Source organism: Mobula hypostoma, chromosome 4 (assembly GCF_963921235.1).
Source record: "Mobula hypostoma chromosome 4, sMobHyp1.1, whole genome shotgun sequence".
NCBI classification, from domain to species: Eukaryota; Metazoa; Chordata; class Chondrichthyes; order Myliobatiformes; family Myliobatidae; genus Mobula; species Mobula hypostoma.
The window spans coordinates 27,097,523-27,118,066 of NC_086100.1; the positions used below are offsets into that span (position 1 = coordinate 27,097,523).

At 39.6% G+C, this 20,544-nt stretch overlaps 1 protein-coding gene across 14 annotated transcripts in view; it reads right to left on the bottom strand.

Annotated features, from left to right (window-relative positions):
- Window positions 1-20,544, bottom strand: part of trip12 (thyroid hormone receptor interactor 12) — a 161,240-nt gene that overhangs the window by 19,719 nt on the left and 120,977 nt on the right. For all 14 annotated transcript variants that reach the window (XM_063045452.1, XM_063045444.1, XM_063045454.1 and 11 more), the window contains 7 exons: window positions 14,733-14,860; window positions 13,931-14,082; window positions 13,135-13,277; window positions 6,854-7,010; window positions 5,281-5,379; window positions 5,048-5,162; window positions 3,534-3,688 (listed from right to left, as the gene is read on the bottom strand). In XM_063045452.1, the coding sequence (XP_062901522.1) occupies window positions 3,534-3,688; window positions 5,048-5,162; window positions 5,281-5,379; window positions 6,854-7,010; window positions 13,135-13,277; window positions 13,931-14,082; window positions 14,733-14,860 (949 nt within the window). The remainder of the gene's footprint in view (window positions 1-3,533; window positions 3,689-5,047; window positions 5,163-5,280; window positions 5,380-6,853; window positions 7,011-13,134; window positions 13,278-13,930; window positions 14,083-14,732; window positions 14,861-20,544) is intronic.

Genomic DNA, 20,544 nt, shown 5'->3' on the forward strand with positions numbered 1-20,544 from the left:
TTTTAGACCACCAGCTGACAAGACAAAAATAATTATTTTCATTTTCTGTTAGTTCTTCTAATTAAAACATTCTCATGTTTCTAATGCTGATAAAGAGTGAATGAAGGGGCTGAGAAAGAGGTGGCTTGAAATCAGGAGGGCAAAAAGACATGAGGTTGCCTTGGCAGTCAAAGTGAAGGATAATCCAAAGAGCTTTTACAAGTACATTAACAGCAAAAGGATTGTAAGGGATAAAATTGGTCCTCTTGAAGATCAGAGTGGTCGGCTTTGTGCGGAACCAAAGGAAATGGGGGAGATCTTATATAGGTTTTTTGCGTCTGTATTTACTAAGGAAGCTGGCATGAAATCTATGGAGTTGAGGGAATCAAGTAGTGAGACCATGGAAACTGTACAGATTGAAGAGGAGGTGGTGCTTGCTGTCTGAGGAAAATTAAAGTGGATAAATCCCCGGGACCTGACAGAGTGTTCCCTCTGACCTTGAAGGAGACTAGTGTTGAAATTGCGGGGGCCCTGGCAGAAATATTTAAAATGTCGCTGTCTACGGGTGAAGTGCCGGAGGATTGGAGAGTGGCTCATGTTGTCCGTTGTTTAAAAAAGGATCGAAAAGTAATCCGGGAAATTTTTGGCCGGTGAGTTTAACGTCAGTAGTAGGTAAGTTATTGGAGGGAGTACTAAGAGACAGAATCTACAAGCATTTGGATAGACAGGGACTTATTAGGGAGAGTCAACATGGCTTTGTGCGTGGTAGGTCATGTTTGACCAATCTATTGGAGTTTTTCGAGGAGGTTACCAGGAAAGTGGATGAAGGGAAGGCAGTGGATATTGTCTACGTGGACTTCAGTAAGGTCTTTGACAAGGTCCCGCATGGGAGGTTAGTTAGGAAAATTCAGTCGTGAGGTATACATGGAGAGGTGGTAAATTGGATTAGACATTGGCTCGATGGAAGAAGCCAGAGAGTGGTGGTAGAGAATTGCTTCTCTGAGTGGAGGCCTGTGACTAGTGGTGTGCCACAGGGATCAGTGCTGGGTCCATTGTTATTTGTCATCTATATCAATGATCTGGATGATAATGTGGTAAATTGGATCAGTAAGTTTGCTGATGATACAAAGATTGGAGGTGTAGTAGACAGTGAGGAAGGTTTTCAGAGCCTGCAGAGGGACTTGGACCAGCTAGAAAAATGGGCTGAAAAATGGCAGATGGAGTTTAATACTGACAAGTGTGAGGTATTGCACGTTGGAAGGACAAACCAAGGTAGAAGATACAGGGTTAATGGTAAGGCACTGAGGAATGCAGTGGAACAGAGGGATCTGGGAATACAGATACAAAATTCCCTAAAAGTGGCGTCACAGGTAGATAGGGTCGTAAAGAGAGCTTTTGGTACATTGGCCTTTATTAATCGAAGTATTGAGTATAAGAGCTGGAATGTTATGATGAGGTTGTATAAGGCACTGGTGAGGCCGAATCTGGAGTATTGTGTTCAGTTTTGGTCACCAAATTACAGGAAGGATATTAATAAGGTTGAAAGAGTGCAGAGAAGGTTTACAAGGATGTTGCCGGGACTTAAGAAACTCAGTTACAGAGAAAGGTTGAATAGGTTAGGACTTTATTCCCTGGAGCACAGAAGAATGAGGGGAGATTTGATAGAGGTATATAAAATTATGATGGGTATAGATAGAGTGAATGCAAGCAGGCTTTTTCCACTGAGGCAAGGGGAGAAAAAAACCAGAGGACATGGGTTAAGGGTGAGGGGGGAAAAGTTTAAAGGGAACATTAGGGGGGGCTTCTTCACACAGAGAGTGGTGGGAGTATGGAATGAGCTGCCAGACGAGGTGGTAAATGCGGGTTCTTTTTTAACATTTAAGAATAAATTGGACAGATACATGGATGGGAGGTGTATGGAGGGATATGGTCCGTGTGCAGGTCAGTGGGACTAGGTAGAAAATGGTTCGGCATAGCCAAGAAGGGCCAAAGGGCCTGTTTCTGTGCTGTAGTTTCTATGGTTCTATGATCTCTTGTAGTATGTGGATCTTTGGGTGGGGGAAGGAAATATTTTTCTTCTGTTGTAAAAGATAAATGGAGAACAGAAAACGTATGAGATAACTTTGACAATGATCAGTTTTAACACGCGCAATCGACTGGAGATTTTTTGCAAAATGGAGAAAAATGATCAGGCATACATTTTTCTTTCAATACAGCTCAAGTGAGAATCACAAAATGGATCCACAAACTTCAGCAGCTATTCATTTTCTGTAACCCAAGGAGAAACTTGCTCTAATGGACCCAGTTTTTCTCCCTAGCTAGGGTGACCACCATTTCCACATTGAATCCAAAATTCAGGACAGATAGAAAACAAAAACATTAAGTCCTTTGGGTCTGCTTTGTCATTGAATATGACCACGGTAATAAAGTATCCTGTTACTGCTTTCTCTCCATCTCCCTTGATAAGAGACTGAAGCTGCACCCAGCTTGTAGCCTCACCAATAACTGATAACAAATGTGATAAGACATCCCTGTACCTGAACTCAGTTTATCCCACAATAAAGGCTGATATACTATGTGATTTTAATTGCCCCACTACAGCAGCATGCTTTCTTTTATAAATGGGTTACAACAGCACCCAAGTTTTGCTGCACCTTCTCCTTTCCTGATCTCATTTATACAACCATGTGCCTTTTTTTTTTTACGAAAGTGAATAACTTCATTTTTCTGCAATACACAGCATCTTATTTGTTTACTTACTCAACCCATCCAAAACATTTGATCTTCGCTGCATCTGACACCCTAGCCCTGCACCTGTAACTTTAGAGATATTACATTTAATTCCCTTATTCTAAACTTTAACACATGCTGAGTGAGCACTGAACTGCATTACCCACGAGTCACAGGCCATCACTCAAGGTCTCATTTATTCCCACTTTTTCCTGCTAGCCAACCAGTGCTCCAGCCATGGTGAAAACATTATGCTGATCCCACTTTGCTTTAATTTTCCACAATTAATCCCTTATGTGGCATCTTGTTGAAAACTAGTAAAAGCTTTACAATCAGCTTTCATGATCTCTGCAAGTTTATGTGAGTACTCTATTTTCCCCTAAATTAATCTCTTGGCTCATGTTCTAAACTGATTTGTTCTCATGTTTACATTTTTCTGGGCTAATTTTCAAATCTTTTCTTTGGATGTGGTATCATCCCTAGTTAACTGCAGGTAATATATCTCTCCAGTTTATTTTAGTTTCAGAACAATAATTCATCCAAATGCTCCTCAAACATTTGCCAATCTATCAACTCTGTAAGTGACACTTCCCTTTCATGATCCACGTCTTAAACTACCCAAACACAAGATTCACCTCAGCTTAAAATACAAGTCAATGTCAGAAACCAAAATCTTTCAAGTATTAGTTTCAAAATAATTTGAACAGGCTTTAGACGGAACAGAAAAATATTGTATAAATCTACGCAAGTATTAACACATTTTATTGAAATTAAACAATCTTTATTTAACAGCTGACTCATGCAAAGTTACCAAAATAACATACCAATCGAAAATCCATGATTGCTTTGGCCAAGAACTTGCCAAGAAATCGTAACTTCATTTTCACTTTGGCTACATATGCTGGCTTTGTATTTCTTCCAAAAGGAACAGGAAAGAGGCCACGTGGATTATGGATATATTTGGTCCCTTCTTGGTTGCCTAACAGCAGAATTAAGTTTGTAAATTGACAATTAATTTTAAATTCCCCCCCCCCCCCAAAAAAATATTTACAGGATCACGGAGTCTGTAGCAGCTCTGATAATATTTGTGTAACACCAATTCTTAAAACAAACTTGAGGGAAGCCATAAAAATTTAGAAAGGTTTAAAACATTATGCTTAAAAATTTTCAGTTGTTAGAAACCTGCTAGATGTCAGTTGGATATCGCATTCATAAACAAAAAATTAAGCTTCTGTGCCATAGGGATATAGTTGAGTAGGTAAAGATTTCGAAAATGGAATACTGCATGATCTGGTGGCTGGTAAACAGATGCTGCAAAGGAAAACCAAGTTATTGGTTGTTGACAGTTTAATGCAGTGAGATTCTGCTTCCATTACATTGAACATTGTTGACATACCTACAGTACATGTACAACACTGGTCTCTTCATTGATTTTTTTTTATAAAAGACAAAAGGTAATCTAATCATACCTCACTAGAAAAATTAATTTCTCAAATTTTATTGCACACTTGGCAGCCTAGGAGCAAAATGCTTGTGTAAAGTTATCTTAATGAAAAATTTATATAAATCACTGCTGCGCCATTAAATTGAACTGCACATGCATTTTAGAATGAGAGCAAGAGCACCCCTCAACCCTGTTTTCCAGTTTCTTTCATTTCTCCCAACTAGGCCTTTCACCCATGGACTGAACCCATTCAGCTTCCCACCTTCCCAACATCCCTTTGGTTCCACTTATCATCTTCCAATTCGCATCTCTCATCTCCACCAGTCACTTCCCAGTCACTGTTACCATCCTCATCCGTCCCCCACCTGGCTCCATCTGTCCATCAACAACTCCTCACCTGGATTCACCTATCACCTTCCAGATACTTCCTCACAACCACCTCCCACCACCGCATCTCCTTACACTGTCCTGATGTAGGGTCTCAACCTGAAATGTCAACAGCCCCTTTGCCACCACAAATGTGGCCTGCAGTTCCGTTAGCAGCTTTATTTCAGATCAAGAATGGACATTTAGACTAAGTTGTCTATGTACTAAGCTTTATATTTGCTTCAGATGTAAAGCCGATAATGATAATCCTCATTCCCAGTAGGAAAAAAGATATTCACCAGGACTCTTGACCAACTGCAGAAGCAGCATCATTTCCAACTCCAAAGCTGTTGATTTTCATATTTGCTCACGTGCTCACATCGTGGGCCCACTTAAGCACAAAATTCCTCTACTATACTATTAAGCCACACTTATTTTAGGATATTTAAATAATTCAAGTTATTAAAATGTCTGATCATTATATATTCATGCAAAATAGAATGAGATTTCTCACATGACCAAATGTACCTTTAGGGTGGGACAATGTAACTTCATCACCCCGCCATAGACCTAGATCAGCTCTCTGCAGTTCCTGAGATACAAGTGCATAGAATTCCAATGTCGGTCCCAGACCTGTGCCAACCTGCAAAGAATTAGTTTTAAGTTGTAATTGAAGCTTAGCCGTACATTAACAGTATTTAAATATATTAACAGCAATATTAAATGAGAAATTAGATTTCAATAGGACATAATGTACTTACTTCATTTTCATATTGTATCTCCAGCATTGCCCTGGAGCTTCCCAAATCCTGCATCACCGATTCTGCCTGCTTTAACAGCTCTTCTCTATTCACTGTACGCTGCATGGGAGATAAAAGTTGGAACTGAAAAATTTGCATTCAACTTACTTTCCAAAAAGTTATACCACTTAAAATTGCTTTGACTCTTAAGAATTTAATAATGTGCTGGTGCACACTTCCATAATAATCAGCATAATCTCATTCATATAGTTGAACGATTTGACGGATTTCATGATGTGGTGAGCTGAAGCGAACCCCATTCTTATTCATGTCCAATAAACCTTAGTTCAATGAATAAAATAAAGAATCTCTAATGTCTCATATAAATTGAAGACAATTTACTAGTTGCAATTCTAAATTTTTGTCTAAAACACAAGCTGAAAAGTTCAAATTGAATTCAAAATCTTGATGCTTGGATGATAAGTAATGCAACCATTAACCTGGGGAACTTATATTCTGCCACTCAAACCTCTTTTGAGCAATGCATGAAGTTTAATGAATTAATCACTCTGGTATGACAACAATCAAGGTAACCCAATTACAAAGCAGCAGCATGAAGAACAATGCAAAAGATCCTCAAACTATATATGGATGTTTATTTTCCCCATGACTTGTATAACCGTTGATCAGTTTTCCAATAAATACCTATAATGAGACCCAATTTTATGTTCTACCAAACCCAAAGATTTACCTGACTGTAGTTGCTTTAATAGTTAACAAACAAAAGAACAAGTACTACTGAATTGTAATGGACTATTTTGGAGAATAGAATACCCACAGTATGCATATTAATATCAATTAGCACAGAATGTGAATACATCTCAATCTGCTGTATTTGTGTCCTGACAAAGGGTCTCGGTCCAAAACGTCAACTGTACCTCTTCCTAGAGATGCTGCCTGGCCTGCTGCGTTCACCAGCAACTTTGATGTGTGCTGCTGTATTTAAGTTTGCCTCCCCCAATAACAAGGGTCTTAACACAGGAGCAGAAGGCTCATTAAGCCTTGTTCGCTATTTGATCATGGCAGATTTATAATCCACCCCATTCTCCTGCTTTCTCTCTTTAATCTTTGAAGCCCTTGCTAATCAAGAATATTTCCAACCTTTGCTTTAAATACACCCAATGACTTGGCCTTCACAGCCTTCTGTGGCAATGAATTCCACAGATTCACCATCCACATGCTAAAGAAATTCCTCATTTCTGTTCTAAAAGGACACCCTTCTATTCTGAGGCTGTGCGCTCTGGTCCTAGATTCTCCCACTATAGCTGAAGAAAGTAATTAGTTTCCACTTTGGTTTATTCATTGCTCAGCTCCCATCGGAATTTGTGTTTTGATCTTCAGTCACCATATGAATATCAGTGCACCAGTCTCCAATGGCGCTAGCTTAGTCTTTACTGTTCCAGTTCTTTAACAGAAGTATTTCAAATTTTCTCAGACTATTGAAAACTAAAGTGCAACTACCTGTATTCTTAATAACAAGATGAAATGCCCAATACATATCCACATTACAGTTGTAGTAAGTGTATCAGATTACCTTTTTCCTATCCAAACGGGGAGCAACTCTGCTATCCTGGGAATCAGACTGGTTGATTTCTGGATTTGTATCCAATAACCTCTGCATGGCTCTATCACGATCAAATGCAGTCACATAAAAAAGCATTTGCCGAGTGTCGAACGGGAAAAAGAATGGGCTTGAAGAATAAAAATAAAATGATTGGTAACCTGTTTAAGCACTTAGAAAAATTACAAGTCATGCAAGTCAACTCATTCTTCATTGTTATGGCAACAAGATACTTATTTTTAATACATTACCCTTACTCGTAAAGATAGATTTGCTCAAATGTTTTTTTGCAGGCTCATTTCACTCTTAGATAAAATAGAATGCCAACACATTGATAACTGATTTAGTGTCCTGAACACCAATGAAGTTTATCAGATGTTAGTTTAACCATATTGTGAGTGCTGCAAATATTCATGGATGACATGAAGGCATATGAAATCAGAACTGGAATATAGCAGTTGATGTTCAAACTTGCTGCAAAGTCAAAAGCACAGCAGATTCATGCAGCTTTCAGGAAAGTAATCAGAACAAAAGCTTAAAATTGCTGCTACCAATGATGAACTTCACCATATCCTGTGGAACTTGGGAGACCAGAAACATCAATTTCAAATTGTCTTTGGAGACAGCAATTCTTCTGCCAATTAAACAAGGTCAAAGACATCTTTAAAGTTGTTAAGCAAATGCATCAATTATGCTTATTTTTTGTTTTGGCTGAAGCCACCTTAAAAAAATTCTCCATTTAGATAGAGGTAATGGCTCAAAACGATAACTTCTAGGTTACATACCAGAGTGAGCAACAATTGTACCAGATTTCACTGTTACATAAAATGACAAATGTCATTTAAATTAGAACATACAAGCCAAGAATAATGAAGCCATACAATGAATACAATACAGCAGATGTAGGCCAATCAGCTTTTCACATTGCATCACTCCAATAGCTCATTATCACCTCAGTAGCTTTTACTTGCACTTATCCCAAATCCCTCAGTTCCCTTGTATCTAATATCAACTCAAATATAATTACCATATAACAATTACAGCACGGAAACAGGCCACCTCACCCCTTCTAGTCCGCGCCGAACTCTTACTCTCACCTAGTCCCACCGACCTGCACTCAGCCCATAACCCTCTATTCCTTTCCTGTCCATATAGCTGGACAATTTAACTTTAAACGACAACATAGAACCTGCCTCAACCACTTCTGCTGGAAGCTCGTTCCACACAGCTACCACTCTCTGAGTAAAGAAGTTCCCCCTCATGTTACCCCTAAACTTTTGCCCCTTAACTCTCATGTCCTGTTGTTTGAATCTCCCCCACTCTCAATGGAAAAAGCCTATCCACCTCAACTCTATCTATCCCCCTCATAATTTTAAATACCTCTATCAAGTCCCCCCTCAATCTTCTACGTTCCAAAGAAAGACCCAACTTGTTCAACCTTTCTCTCTTAGGCGATGAAACCCAGGCAACATTCTAGTAAATCTTCTCTGTACTCTATTTTGTTGACATCTTTCCTATAATTCGGTGACAAAATTGTACACAATACTCCAAATTTGGCCTCACCAATGCCTTGTATAATTTCAACATTACATCCCAACTCCTATACTCAATGCTCTGATTTATAAAGGCTAGCATACCCAAAGCTTTCTTCACCACTCTATCCACATGAGTTTCCACCTTCAGGGAACTATGCACCATTATTCCTAGATCCCTCTGTTCTACTGCATTCTTCAATGCCCTAACATTTACCATGTATGTCCTATTTTCATTAGTCCTACCAAAATGTAGCACCTCACGTTTATCAGCATTAAACTCCATCTGCCATCTTTCAGCCCACTCTTCTAACTGGCCTAAATCTCTCTGCAAGCTTTGAAAACCTACTTCATTATCCACAACGCCACCTCAGTATCATCTGCATACTTACTCATCCAATTTACCACCCCATCATCCAGATCATTAATGTATATGACAAATAACATTGGACCCAGTACAGATCCCTGAGGCACACCACTAGTCACCGGCCTCCAATCTGACAAACAGTTATCCACCACCACTCTCTGGCATTTCCCATCCAGCCACTGCTGAATCCATTTTACTACTTCCATATTAATACCTAACGACTGACCTTCCTAACCAACCTTCCGTGTGGGACCTTGTCAAAGGCCTTACTGAAGTCCATATAGACAACATCCACCGCTTTACCCTCGTCAACTTTCCTAGTAACCTCTTCAAAAAAATTCAATAAGATTTGTCAAACATGACCTTCCACGCACAAATCCATGTTGACTGATCCTAATCAGACCCTGTCTATCCAGAAAATTATATATACCATCTCTAAGAATACTTTCCATCCATTTACCCACTACTGACATCAAACTCACAGGCCGATAATTGCTAGGTTTACTCTTAGAACCCTTTTTAAACAATGGAACAACATGAGCAATATGCCAATCCTCCGGCACCATCCCTGTTTCTAATGATATTTGAAATATTTCTGTGCAAGCCCCTGCTATTTCCACACTAACCTCCCTCAAGGTCCTAGGGAATATCCTGTCAGGACCCGGAGACTTATCCACTTTTATATTCCTTAAAAGCTCCAGTACTTCCTCTTCTTTAATTATCATAGTTTCCATAGCTTCCCTGTTTCCCTCATCTTACACAATTCAATATTCTTCTCCTTAGTGAATACCAAAGCAAAGAAATTGTTCAGAATCTCCCCCATCTCTTTTGGCTCCACACATAGTTGTCCACTCTGATTCTCTAAGGGACCAATTTTATCCCTCACTATCCTTTTGCTATTAATATAATGGTAGAAACCCTTGGGATTTATTTTCACCTTACTTGCCAAAGCAACCTGATATCTTCTTTTAGCTTTTCTAATTTTTTAAGATTCTTTTTACATTCTTTATATTCCTCGAGCACCTCATTTACTCCATGCTGCCTATACTTATTGTAGATATCTCTCTTTTTCCGAACCAAGTTTCCAATATCCCTTGAAAACCATGGCTCTCTCAAACTTTTAACCTTTCCTTTCAACCTAACAGGAACATAAAGATACTGTACTCTCAAAAATTTCACCTTTAAATGACCTCCATTTCTCTATTACATTCTTCCCATAAAACAAACTGTCCCAACCCATTCCTTCTAAATCCTTTCGCATCTCCTCAAAGTTAGCCTTTCTCCAATCAAAGATCTCAACCCTGGGTCCAGACCTATCCTTCTCCATAATTATATTGAAACTAAACAGCATTGTGATCACTGGACCCGAAGTGCTCCCTAACACACACCTCCGTCACCTGCCCTATCTCATTCCCTAACAGGAGATCCAACACTGCCCCTTCTCTAGTTGGTACCTCTATATATATTGCTGCAAAAAACTATCCTGCACACATTTTACAAACTCCAAACTATCCAGCCCTTTTACAGTATGGGCTTCCCAATCTATGTGTGAAAAATTAAAATCTCCCACAATCACAACCTTGTGCTTACTGCAAATATCTGCTATCTCCTTACAAATTTGCTCCTCCAATTCTCGCTCCCCATTTGGTCTATAATACACCCCCATAAGAGTTACAACACCTTTCCCATTCCTCAATTCCACCCAAATAGCCTCCCTAAATGAGCCCTCTAATCTATCCTGCCAGAGCACCGCTGTAATATTTTCTCTGACAAGCAATGCAACACCTCCCCCTCTTGTCCCTCCGATTCTATCACACCTGAAGCAATTAATTCATGACTGAACTTGCAAAGACTTGTCAGAAATTATTCACTATACTTCGAGTAACATCACTCCTCAGTTCTGCCCTTAACAAACCCCTTAATTTGAGACATTGACCCTGGGTAAAATACGAGATTGGTGGGGGGAGAATCAATTCCACATCTACACTATCCAGCCCTGTAAAAAAAAAAGTGGATGTTTCAACAGTCACCACCACATCCCACACCCCCACCCCATACTGTAGCAGTAAATATATTTTGCAATTTATGCTCATTGAAATCATGAACACAGATTACAGTTGGAGCTCTAGCACCAATCCCTACGACATTTTACCGGCTACAGCCTCCCAACTGAACAATGATGCAATCCCTACACTTTTCTGTTTTGCATCAAATCCTCAATCACTGTGAAAATATGTAAACCCCAATACAGTGTACTCAGGTTTTCATGGATAATCTGTGTCACACCTTATTAAAGGCCTTCTGAAAGTCTGACCAGACCACAAATGACTCACCCATACCTATTTCGCTGATTATAATCATTAAAGCGTCTATTGGATTATTCAAATATTTTGAACTTCAAAAAATCAACACTATCAATCCTATTATTCTCATTTTTGGGAACCCAGTTAGTAATTCTTCATGAAAAAGCTTTTCTGGTTACTTATGTTATATTAAATATCATCTCCCTTCTCTTTCCCTCCTTTCTTAAATAGCGAGAATATAGTTTTCAAATCAGTAGAGACCGTAATTCCTAATGACAAGAACTGCATAGGTCATAGAAAACTACAGCACAGAAACAGGTCGTTCAACCCATCTAACACCATTTAAACCTTCTCGTCCCATTAATCTGCTCCCCTACTATAGTCCTCTATACTCCTCCCCTCATGTATCTATCTGAACTTCTTAAACATTCAAATCAAAATCACATCCACCACTTCTTCTGGCAGCTCGTTCCACACACTCAACACCCTGAGTGAAGTATCCCTTCAGGTTCTTCTTAAACATTTCACCTTTCACCCTTAAAACATGACCTCTAGTTGTAGTCTTACCCAACCTCAATGGAAAAACTTGGTTGCATTTACTCTATACCCCTAATTTTGTATACCTCTCAAATCTCCACCCATCTTCTACATTCTAGTTCTAACCTATTCAATTTTTCCTTATAACTCAGGTCCTCCAATAAACTATCCTCAGGTTTCCAGCTAGATAACCAGCATTTCGATGACAAACTCTGCCATCTTCATCAGGGATGATGCCTGGGCGCTTCTTCTTCTCCGTCTTGTTTTACGGCGGTTGGCATCCAGCTTAATGGTACATTACTGCCACCTTCTCCTCCAAAGTGTGCAACAGACTTAGATTCTAAATCCCTTTACCCAATCACACACACACCCCCTAACCTACACTTTATTCTCCCCTCTTTGGCCATCCCAGTACCCTATTCCTGCTTATCCCTCATATCCTATATATAAAAAAAAACCCTGTACCCCTTAAGAAAGCTAAAATGTCTAGCCCAGTGGTATTTATACCCCCATAGTCTATCCCTCCTGATTGGTTAGTCCTCATCCAATCAGGTTTCCGCTCTCCCACCTTGTTTACAATTAAATTCTAATTCAGGAGTTCAGGAGTAACCAATCAGGGAGGGACAGATTACGAGGTATAAATACCACCAGACTTGACATGCCCAGGCACCATCGCTGATGGAGATGGCAGAGTTTGTCATCAAAATGTTGGTTATAATTGATACTTGTACTCAGCCGAAGCCCAAAATGAGTTTGTTTGTCATATACGTCAGGAAAGCACTAGATCCTTTTTCGGGTCCTCCAGTCACAAATGTCCTTGTAAATTTTCTCTGTACTCTTTTAATCTTATTTACATCTTTCCTGTAGGTAGGTGACCAAAACTGCACACAGTACGCCAAATTTGGCCTCACCATTATTTTAACTTCAACATAACATCCTAACTGCTGTACTGAATACTTTGGTCTATGAAGGCCAATGTGCTTTGTTTACAACCCTGCTACCTGTGATGCCACTTTCAATGAATTATGAGTCTGTATTCCCAGATCCCTTTATTTGGCTGCACTCCTCAGTACTCTACAGAGCGTAAAACCCTCCCTGATTGCTCCTTCCAAAATGCAACACCTCATTTTCTACCAGCCCCAACACAATTAACAAAATGTCAACTGATGTTAAGTGATATTTTTGTGCACTTGTGGAACAGGTCAGATAATTTAATGGACCCTCATGCTGTAATAAAGAACCAAGGATGAAAAAATATAGCTTTATAGCAACATGATCAGGCAGATACTATTTCCTTCAGTTGAAAATACTTCCCACAATAGAATTTTCTTAATACTTTTCTCTGGCACATTGAATATTTTGAAAGCTGTGTGATTTTCTAACAGATGATATGGGTAAAGATTCCAGAGTTTTAACCAGAAAATAGCTTAATCTTTGCATAAAACACATCTATTTATTGAACTGGAAGTTCCATTTGATCTAGTCAGAAGAAAAAGCAGCAGGTTCATTTCATACCAGGTCCTCCCTAACTCTGTCAACCATGTTGGTATATTTCCTGTCATAATAACCAAAGGATCTTGAAGTTGGCGGTTAGCTTTTGCAGTCAATTTGCTGTTGATCAATTCGTTAGTTGGAATTATTTCTTTACAAATTGCATTCTGTAAGAAACAAATTTAAGATATTTTGACAAATGTACAAATGAATTTCAATGCTACATGAAAAAATGCAAACTTTAAAATATCAATTGCATGTTTAGGAGATGTAAAGAATAGGATGGTTCTTTAGTTACAGCACAATTTATAAAAATTATTAAGTACTACTTTTCCACAAAATGAATCACGCATTTCAGGGATGAAACTACATAGATGCACTCAGAAGCTTGATCCAATTGCAGTAACTAGATTCTATCACTAGCTTTTGAATGATTGTCATGAGCAGTTAACATTTGTACAGAAGTCTGGATGCATCCATTCATTTGCTTAGCTCATTACATGGCTCTGGATAAAATAGGAAAATGTACTGGAGAATGTAGGTTTCACCAAAACAATAGCACTACTACAATCCACATAAGGTCAAATGAAATGCAAGTTCTGACAAAACATTAACGATAAGATTAATTTCTGTTTCTCGCCACAGATGCCAATTGACTTGCTGAGTATGCATCATTTGTCTTTTAATGATAACTCAAAGCATACATGGAAAAACTATTGCTAATTTCAGAGTCGCTGAACATTCAGACTTGATAGTACATTAGATTTTTACTCCAATCGCTTTCTAGCATCTGTTTCTATTGATATGATGTGGTACTCACATTATACAGGTAATACCAGTATCTACTGATAGCATGGAGGACCCTCAGCAGCAGAATTACATCTAGTGATGGGTCTTCAAATGTTATACCATCAGGAGGAACTGAAATCAGATAGGTTTCCAAAGGATTTCCCACTGGAGGACACACACCGTCTAGATACAAAAAGAGTTATACAGTTCAATTTTAATTTTGATGCAAGTGGAGGCCATTTCCTCACTGCACATAGTGAATTGCATAACCTTGCTTCAACTTGCATGTAACAAAATACTATATAATTATTGAGCAGAAGACTTCCTGCTAAGTGTTTTTGCTAAAGCTTGGAAGTGTGACAACATGCTTGACAACAAAGACTCTTTCAAGGAAGATGGCAAAAACTATAGGATCAAAGAGGTGAGAGAGGAGTAATTTTCATAATGAAAATGTGGATTATATTGAAGAAATGGGAGAGAATTGTGGTATTTTAAGAATGAGGAAAATACTAGAGAGCTACTGCAAAAATATTAGAGAGCTACTGTTAAAGAAAAAACAGAACATGTTAAACTGGGTCCCAATGCAATGCACCATAAATTGGTGCAGAAGTCAGAGACAGCAATTTAAAGCTGAGGATGAAAATGAATATGCACCACAGAGCAGCATTTTTATTCACCATTTCTTTTTAGAAGCTGTTCACACAAAACTATAAAATGTGCATTAAATCAATGCAGTGCCTAAATAATCACCACATTAACGCATTTGTTTGCCCAGAAGAACACTACTACTTAGCTGCTTCTCAGTTTTGAAATGTTGTATCCCGAATACTAACCATGCCACAGTTCATCATGTTTCCTTGCATTTCTGGGGGAGGTTTTTGTAGGTGCAGACTGAGCTCTTCCTCTTTTCCCACCAACTGCATCCTTCGTTCCTTCTTCTTCTTCTCTAACAGGCTTGTACCTATTTAAAATAGACCATTTCAGAGAATGTGGACCATCATGTGTGGCAATTAAAAGTAATGTAGTAAATGTTGAGGGGAGACTGGCCCCATATTTGACAGAACATGGGCCTATACAGGGCTCACTAAAAAATTTCAGTTTAACAGAAGCCCAGATTCAGTTCTCATGAGAAGGAACAACAAATAATGAAAAAGGTCATTATATTGCTCCACTTGTTCGCTATCTTAACTAACAAAGGCTTGCTCAGCAGCTTGACAAAACCTTAATTTAGGTCTTTAATCTTAAAAGCACGTTTGCTGACAGAGCTATACAGAATATAGGCTATTAAAGAAAGAATGTAATAATCTACCCAAAAGCAAATTACTGCAAATTTTGAAACTGAAAAAAACTGCAAATGATCAAAATACTCAGGTCATCTGTTAAAGGAAACACTGTTTAGATTTATTATCTTTCTCCACAGATACCGCATATTTCCAGAATAGTCTGTGCAACCTAACACCCATCATAACCTAAATAAGTCACTGCTGAGTTCTGCAATTCAGATCTGGTACTCCACCCCCTCTCACATCCATTAATCTTCCTCCAATTATACCTGCACCAGACCAAATGCTGATATATTTGTGTCATCCAGAGTTTCTTGGTCTCCACTTCTCTCCCAGACATTCCCTTCATCTTCTCCTGGACCCCCCACTCCCACCATACTCCACCCATCTCTTCTCTGCAACTTGTTTTGTTTTTCCAATTCTGAACAAAGTTCACTAACCTTAAAGATTAATTGTTCTCTCTCCAGATGTTGACTGAACTGTGATATATTGCCAGTATTCTGCTTTTATTCATATTACGATGGTGAGTAAAGATTGTAAGAGCACAAAATGAGTCAGAACATTTCAGGTGCAATGCAGAGATTTTCTTTGCCATCAAAAAAGGTTTGCTGGATAGCAGCCTTTTTACAAATATTTTTTGTGACCTTATCTCAGCTGCATCTTACCCACATTAAAAATACTACCCACTTCTAACTTGGCTAACACGAGAGGCAACAGTTTTAAGGTACTTGGAAGTAGGTACAGTGGAGATGACAGGGGCAAGTTTTTTTTTATTAACACAGAGTGGTGAGAGCATGGAATGGGCTGCCAGCGACTGGGGGAGGCGGATATAATAGGGTCTTTTAAGAGGCTCCTGGATAGGTACATGGAGCTTAGAAAAATTCAGGGCTATGGGTAACCCTAGGTAATTTCTAAAGTATACACGTTAGGCACAGCACTGTGGGCCAAGGGGCTTGTATTGTGCTGTAGGTTTATAAATGCACTGAAACTGCTGAAGTTAATATAATTGACCACTAACAGTTGCATTGCTTGAACACATTCCTGCCAGATTTTCATCCTGAATTAAGGCATTTCTGAAAGGCCTATTCTCAAATGCACAGACAGCACTTAAGACTAATCATGCCATTATGCTTGCTACACATTGTAGCACCTGCCAAACCAAAACATCAACTAGCTTTCTTCCCCTTTCTATAAACTCAGTCAACTTTCACCCAGATTCTCAAACAAATTCATGCCCATTATAAGTAAATAAAATGATGCTAAAACAGTTCTTGGTGAACCATGAAGTCACTCTCACACCGCACAACACTGCTCATCCATGCTCCAAGCAGGATCATCTTCTCCCAGGGAGAAATGCAAACTTGATTCCTTCCCTCACTTTTCTGTTGATATAAAACTTAACAAAAGACTTTTTAAGTGCCCAAAATTTCAGTTGTACACCATTCAGTTAAAAAGTATTCTAATCTCCATCTACAGAATCCTGATGGGATCTGCAATCGACTTAATTCTATGATATATTGGAAGTCCTTATGTCCTGTTTCCATTCCTGAGAACTACTCATAACCACTATGGTTCACAATTAGGAAAAGCAGCTGCATGGCAATATACTTGGAGACATAGGCCAACAACGGGCAATGCATAATTAACCCAGGGCATTTGACTTGGTTGGATTTCTCTGGAAGACAATGATTGTTGTGAATCAAGTTCCTGCACAGCAGAAATTGTCTGCAGCTGCCAGCAAATGTATCCCAGGATGAAGACGGAGTGATGTTAAGATGGCACTAAATGGCGACTCCTTTGCTTGCATCTTCGGAAACAGCTCTATTTCCATCTTTAATCTCTCTATTTTTCCCTTTGAGTTCTTTTGAAGACCCTGACCCGGAGTTACACACTGACTACGGTTCTTTGCGGGAATGGGACCCGCTCTCAGGGTTTCATAATCGGCCCTGTTGTTTGGTATGCCAAGGGCTCTGCCTAAGACTCCGGCTCATATTTGGAAGCCTAGGATTTTGGGGCTCTGGAGACAGGTGGATAGGGGGTCAGTGTCATGACAGGAGACCTGTGTGTCGTCAGGGGAGTCGGAATCTCTGTGGTTGTGTCCCCCGGTTTTTGGGCACAGAGAAAAGTGGCGTGGCGGACTTTTAACATCGTGAACCAGTGAGTTGTTTGTTACGTCTCCCTGCTCGCTGTGAAAACACAGACACCCCTTTCTCCCTATTAGGGAGAGAGCACCTGTAGTATATCGAATGCCAGGCTAACAATGTAGTCTTTGGTGGCAAGAACAGGAAGGCAGATTACTATCTGAATAGTGTCAAGTTAGGAAAAGGGAAAGTACAACGAGATCTAGGTGTCCTTGGTCATCAGTCACTGAAAGTAAGCATGCAGGTTCAGCAGGCAGTGAAGAAAGCTAATGGCATGTTGGCCTTCATAACAAGGGGAGTTGAGTATAGGAGCAAAGAAGTCCTTCTGCAGTTGTACAGGGCCCTGGTGAGACCACACCTGGAGCATTGTGTACAGTTTTGGTCTCCAAATTTGAGGAAGGACATTCTTACTATTGAGGGAGTGCAGCAGAGGTTCACGAGGTTAATTCCCAGGATGGCTGGACTGTCATTTGCTCCAATCATGCAACATCTGGGCTTGTATACACTGGAATTTAGAAGGATGAGAGGGGATGTGATTGAAACATAAGATTATTAAGGGATTGGACACGCTAGAGGCAGGAAACATGTTCCCGATGTTGGGGGAGTCCAGAACCAGAGGCCACAGTTTAAGAATAAGGGGTAGACCATTTAGAAAGGAGTTGAGGAAAAACTTTTTCACACAGAGGGTTGTGGTTCTGTGGAATGCTCTGCCTCAGAAGGCAGTGGAGGCCAATTCTCTGGATGCTTTCAAGAAAGAGTTAGATAGAGCTCTTAAAGATAGCGGAGTCAAGGGATATGGGGAGAAGGCAGGAACAGGGTACTGACTGTGGATGATCAGCCATGATCACAGTGAATGGCAGTGCTGGCTCAAAGGGCTGAATGGCCTACTCCTGCACCTATTGTCTATTGTAATTGCAAGTCTGTGTCTTTGCTGTTTCTTTGCTCATGCCTGAGTGCCTGGTGGTGGGTACCGATGCTTGCTTTTTTTTTTTGCCAGTGGGGAGAGTGGGAATTGTTGCTACTGCTTAAGCGTGGGGGGAGCTGGGGAGAAACTTCAGGGTTCTAACATTTCACCATTGTTCATTCTTTGGGGCACTCCTCTGTTTTCGAGGATGGTTGCAAAGGCATTTCAGGTTGTATATTGTATACATTTCTGCTATTAAATTGCACCTTTGAACCTTTTCAGACCTTACAAATGCTTGTTTGCATGTATAGGCTGTCAATAAGTCAGGCATTCCTAAACTGGGAAGAACCTGTAGAATAATTCTTCACGCACTTTATGGAAAGCGTTCCGGAAGCAGAAATATACCATGTAAGATTTGCAAGTTTTCCTGTAAATGGAATGAAACTGGAATGTTTCATGTTATGGCAACAAGTTGTTCCTTTCAAATCTAATATTTATTCAATTCTGTGTTCAAGAAAGCACTACTTTGCCATCCAAACCTTTTGCTGGTTGCTAGCTTCATTTTTCTCCCATAATTCACTCTTACTTTCTTTCTATCCACTTGGGGCTTCACTGTCTTGTACACTCATCCTGAATTCCTCACCTCCAGCACTTCCTCAGGACTCCCTCAATTTCTGACTTCTCTCTTTCACCACTTGAATTCTAACAATCCGACATACCTTCCCACCAACTGAACAGCCTTCACCTCCAATGCACTTTTCAAAGTACAGATTCATCAGATGAATGGGGTTGTACATGTATAGTCCAAATTAGCATTAAGATCTCTGGAGTCAAAGAAGACTGCCAGTGGTTTACAGCACTTCAGGTTTTCTTGTTCAGTTCAGTCAAATAAAAAGCATTTTCCTGATCAACACTGAACAAATTAGCATTAGCGTCCTGGCATGGTGGGTCTTTGGAAAGATGGCAGCTGGTTCTCGCTGGGTGTCATGTGGTCTACAATTACTGGGGGACTTCCGGTAGCGCTCATGGAGTGAAGTCGCGTTCTTGACTCGCTCCATTACCTCTGAGTTTTTTTCTCTATGGTCAGCTATACTTTAATTAACTATTAAGGCATCAATTCTTACAATACTTTGAATTAAACTGAATTCTCCGACAATTGGATGATACTTAGATCTGCTATGTCTAAGAACGGGAAAAACGGCAAGGATGGTAAACCTCCGGTTAAACCGAAAGTTACGGATTTCCCCCCGACTGAATCACCGGTGACTTTGAAAGCGATATCGGAGTTAATTCAGAGGGAAATTTCAACCTCTGTTAGGGAGATGATTCGTACGGAAATTGCAGGCTCTGTTAAAGACCTGATTCATACGGAAATCTCAACTAATCTCCAGAAAATTGCCGATTCAATGGATAAGATGCAAACATTTATTGCGGAACATCAGTCGGCTATATCTGATCTTCAAAAATTCGCGCAACAAAGTGAACTTAAGATGGGGAAAATCGAAGAAACAATTAATGTAATGAAGAAGAAACTTGACTTTTTGACTTTTAAAAACTCTGACTTGGAATCTAGAATGCGACGGCAGAATTTACGAATGATCGGCGTGAGGGAAGCTGTTGAAGCCGACAACCCCATGAAATATTTTTCTCAACTTTTAAAAGATGCATTCCCTACTGTATTTCCTGACCAACCACCGCTACTGGATCGTGTTCACAGAATCCCATCATACTCGTCTAGGTCAGATAGACCTAGGCATGTTATTTTACGTTTTCATTATTTTCAAGACAAGGAGAGACTGTTTCGATTTGCTCGATCTAAAGGTTTCATTGATTTTTCGGATCTTAGGTTCCGATTCGTGGAAGATTTCAGTAAACCAATCTGGGACCAACGGGTCCGTTACAGATCCGTGATGTCGGAATTCTATAAGATGGATTTAAGACCAGTGCTGCTGTACCCTGCACGTCTAAGGATTCGTATGTTAGATGGAGCCCTTCGTTTTTTTGATTCTCCATCGGATGCCCAGAGTTATCTGGATCAACTTTCATCTTCAACATCTTAATTGCCTTTTTTTAATTATCTCCGTTGATCGGAGGCTGTGAATTGGTTGGTTTTAACTTTTCTGTGCCCTATCTGGGCAGAAAAGTTTATTTTTGATTTCTTAATATGGCTGCTAAACTTTCTTTTTAACTGCGTCATTTCTTTCTTTTCCCAGGGGATTCTGGGTGGTTACTTCCCTTTTGTCATCTTACGTATTTCCTGTGTGGCCTTAAATTTTGTAGTTTTTTTTAAATTTTATTCTGTTTTGCTTTTTATAAT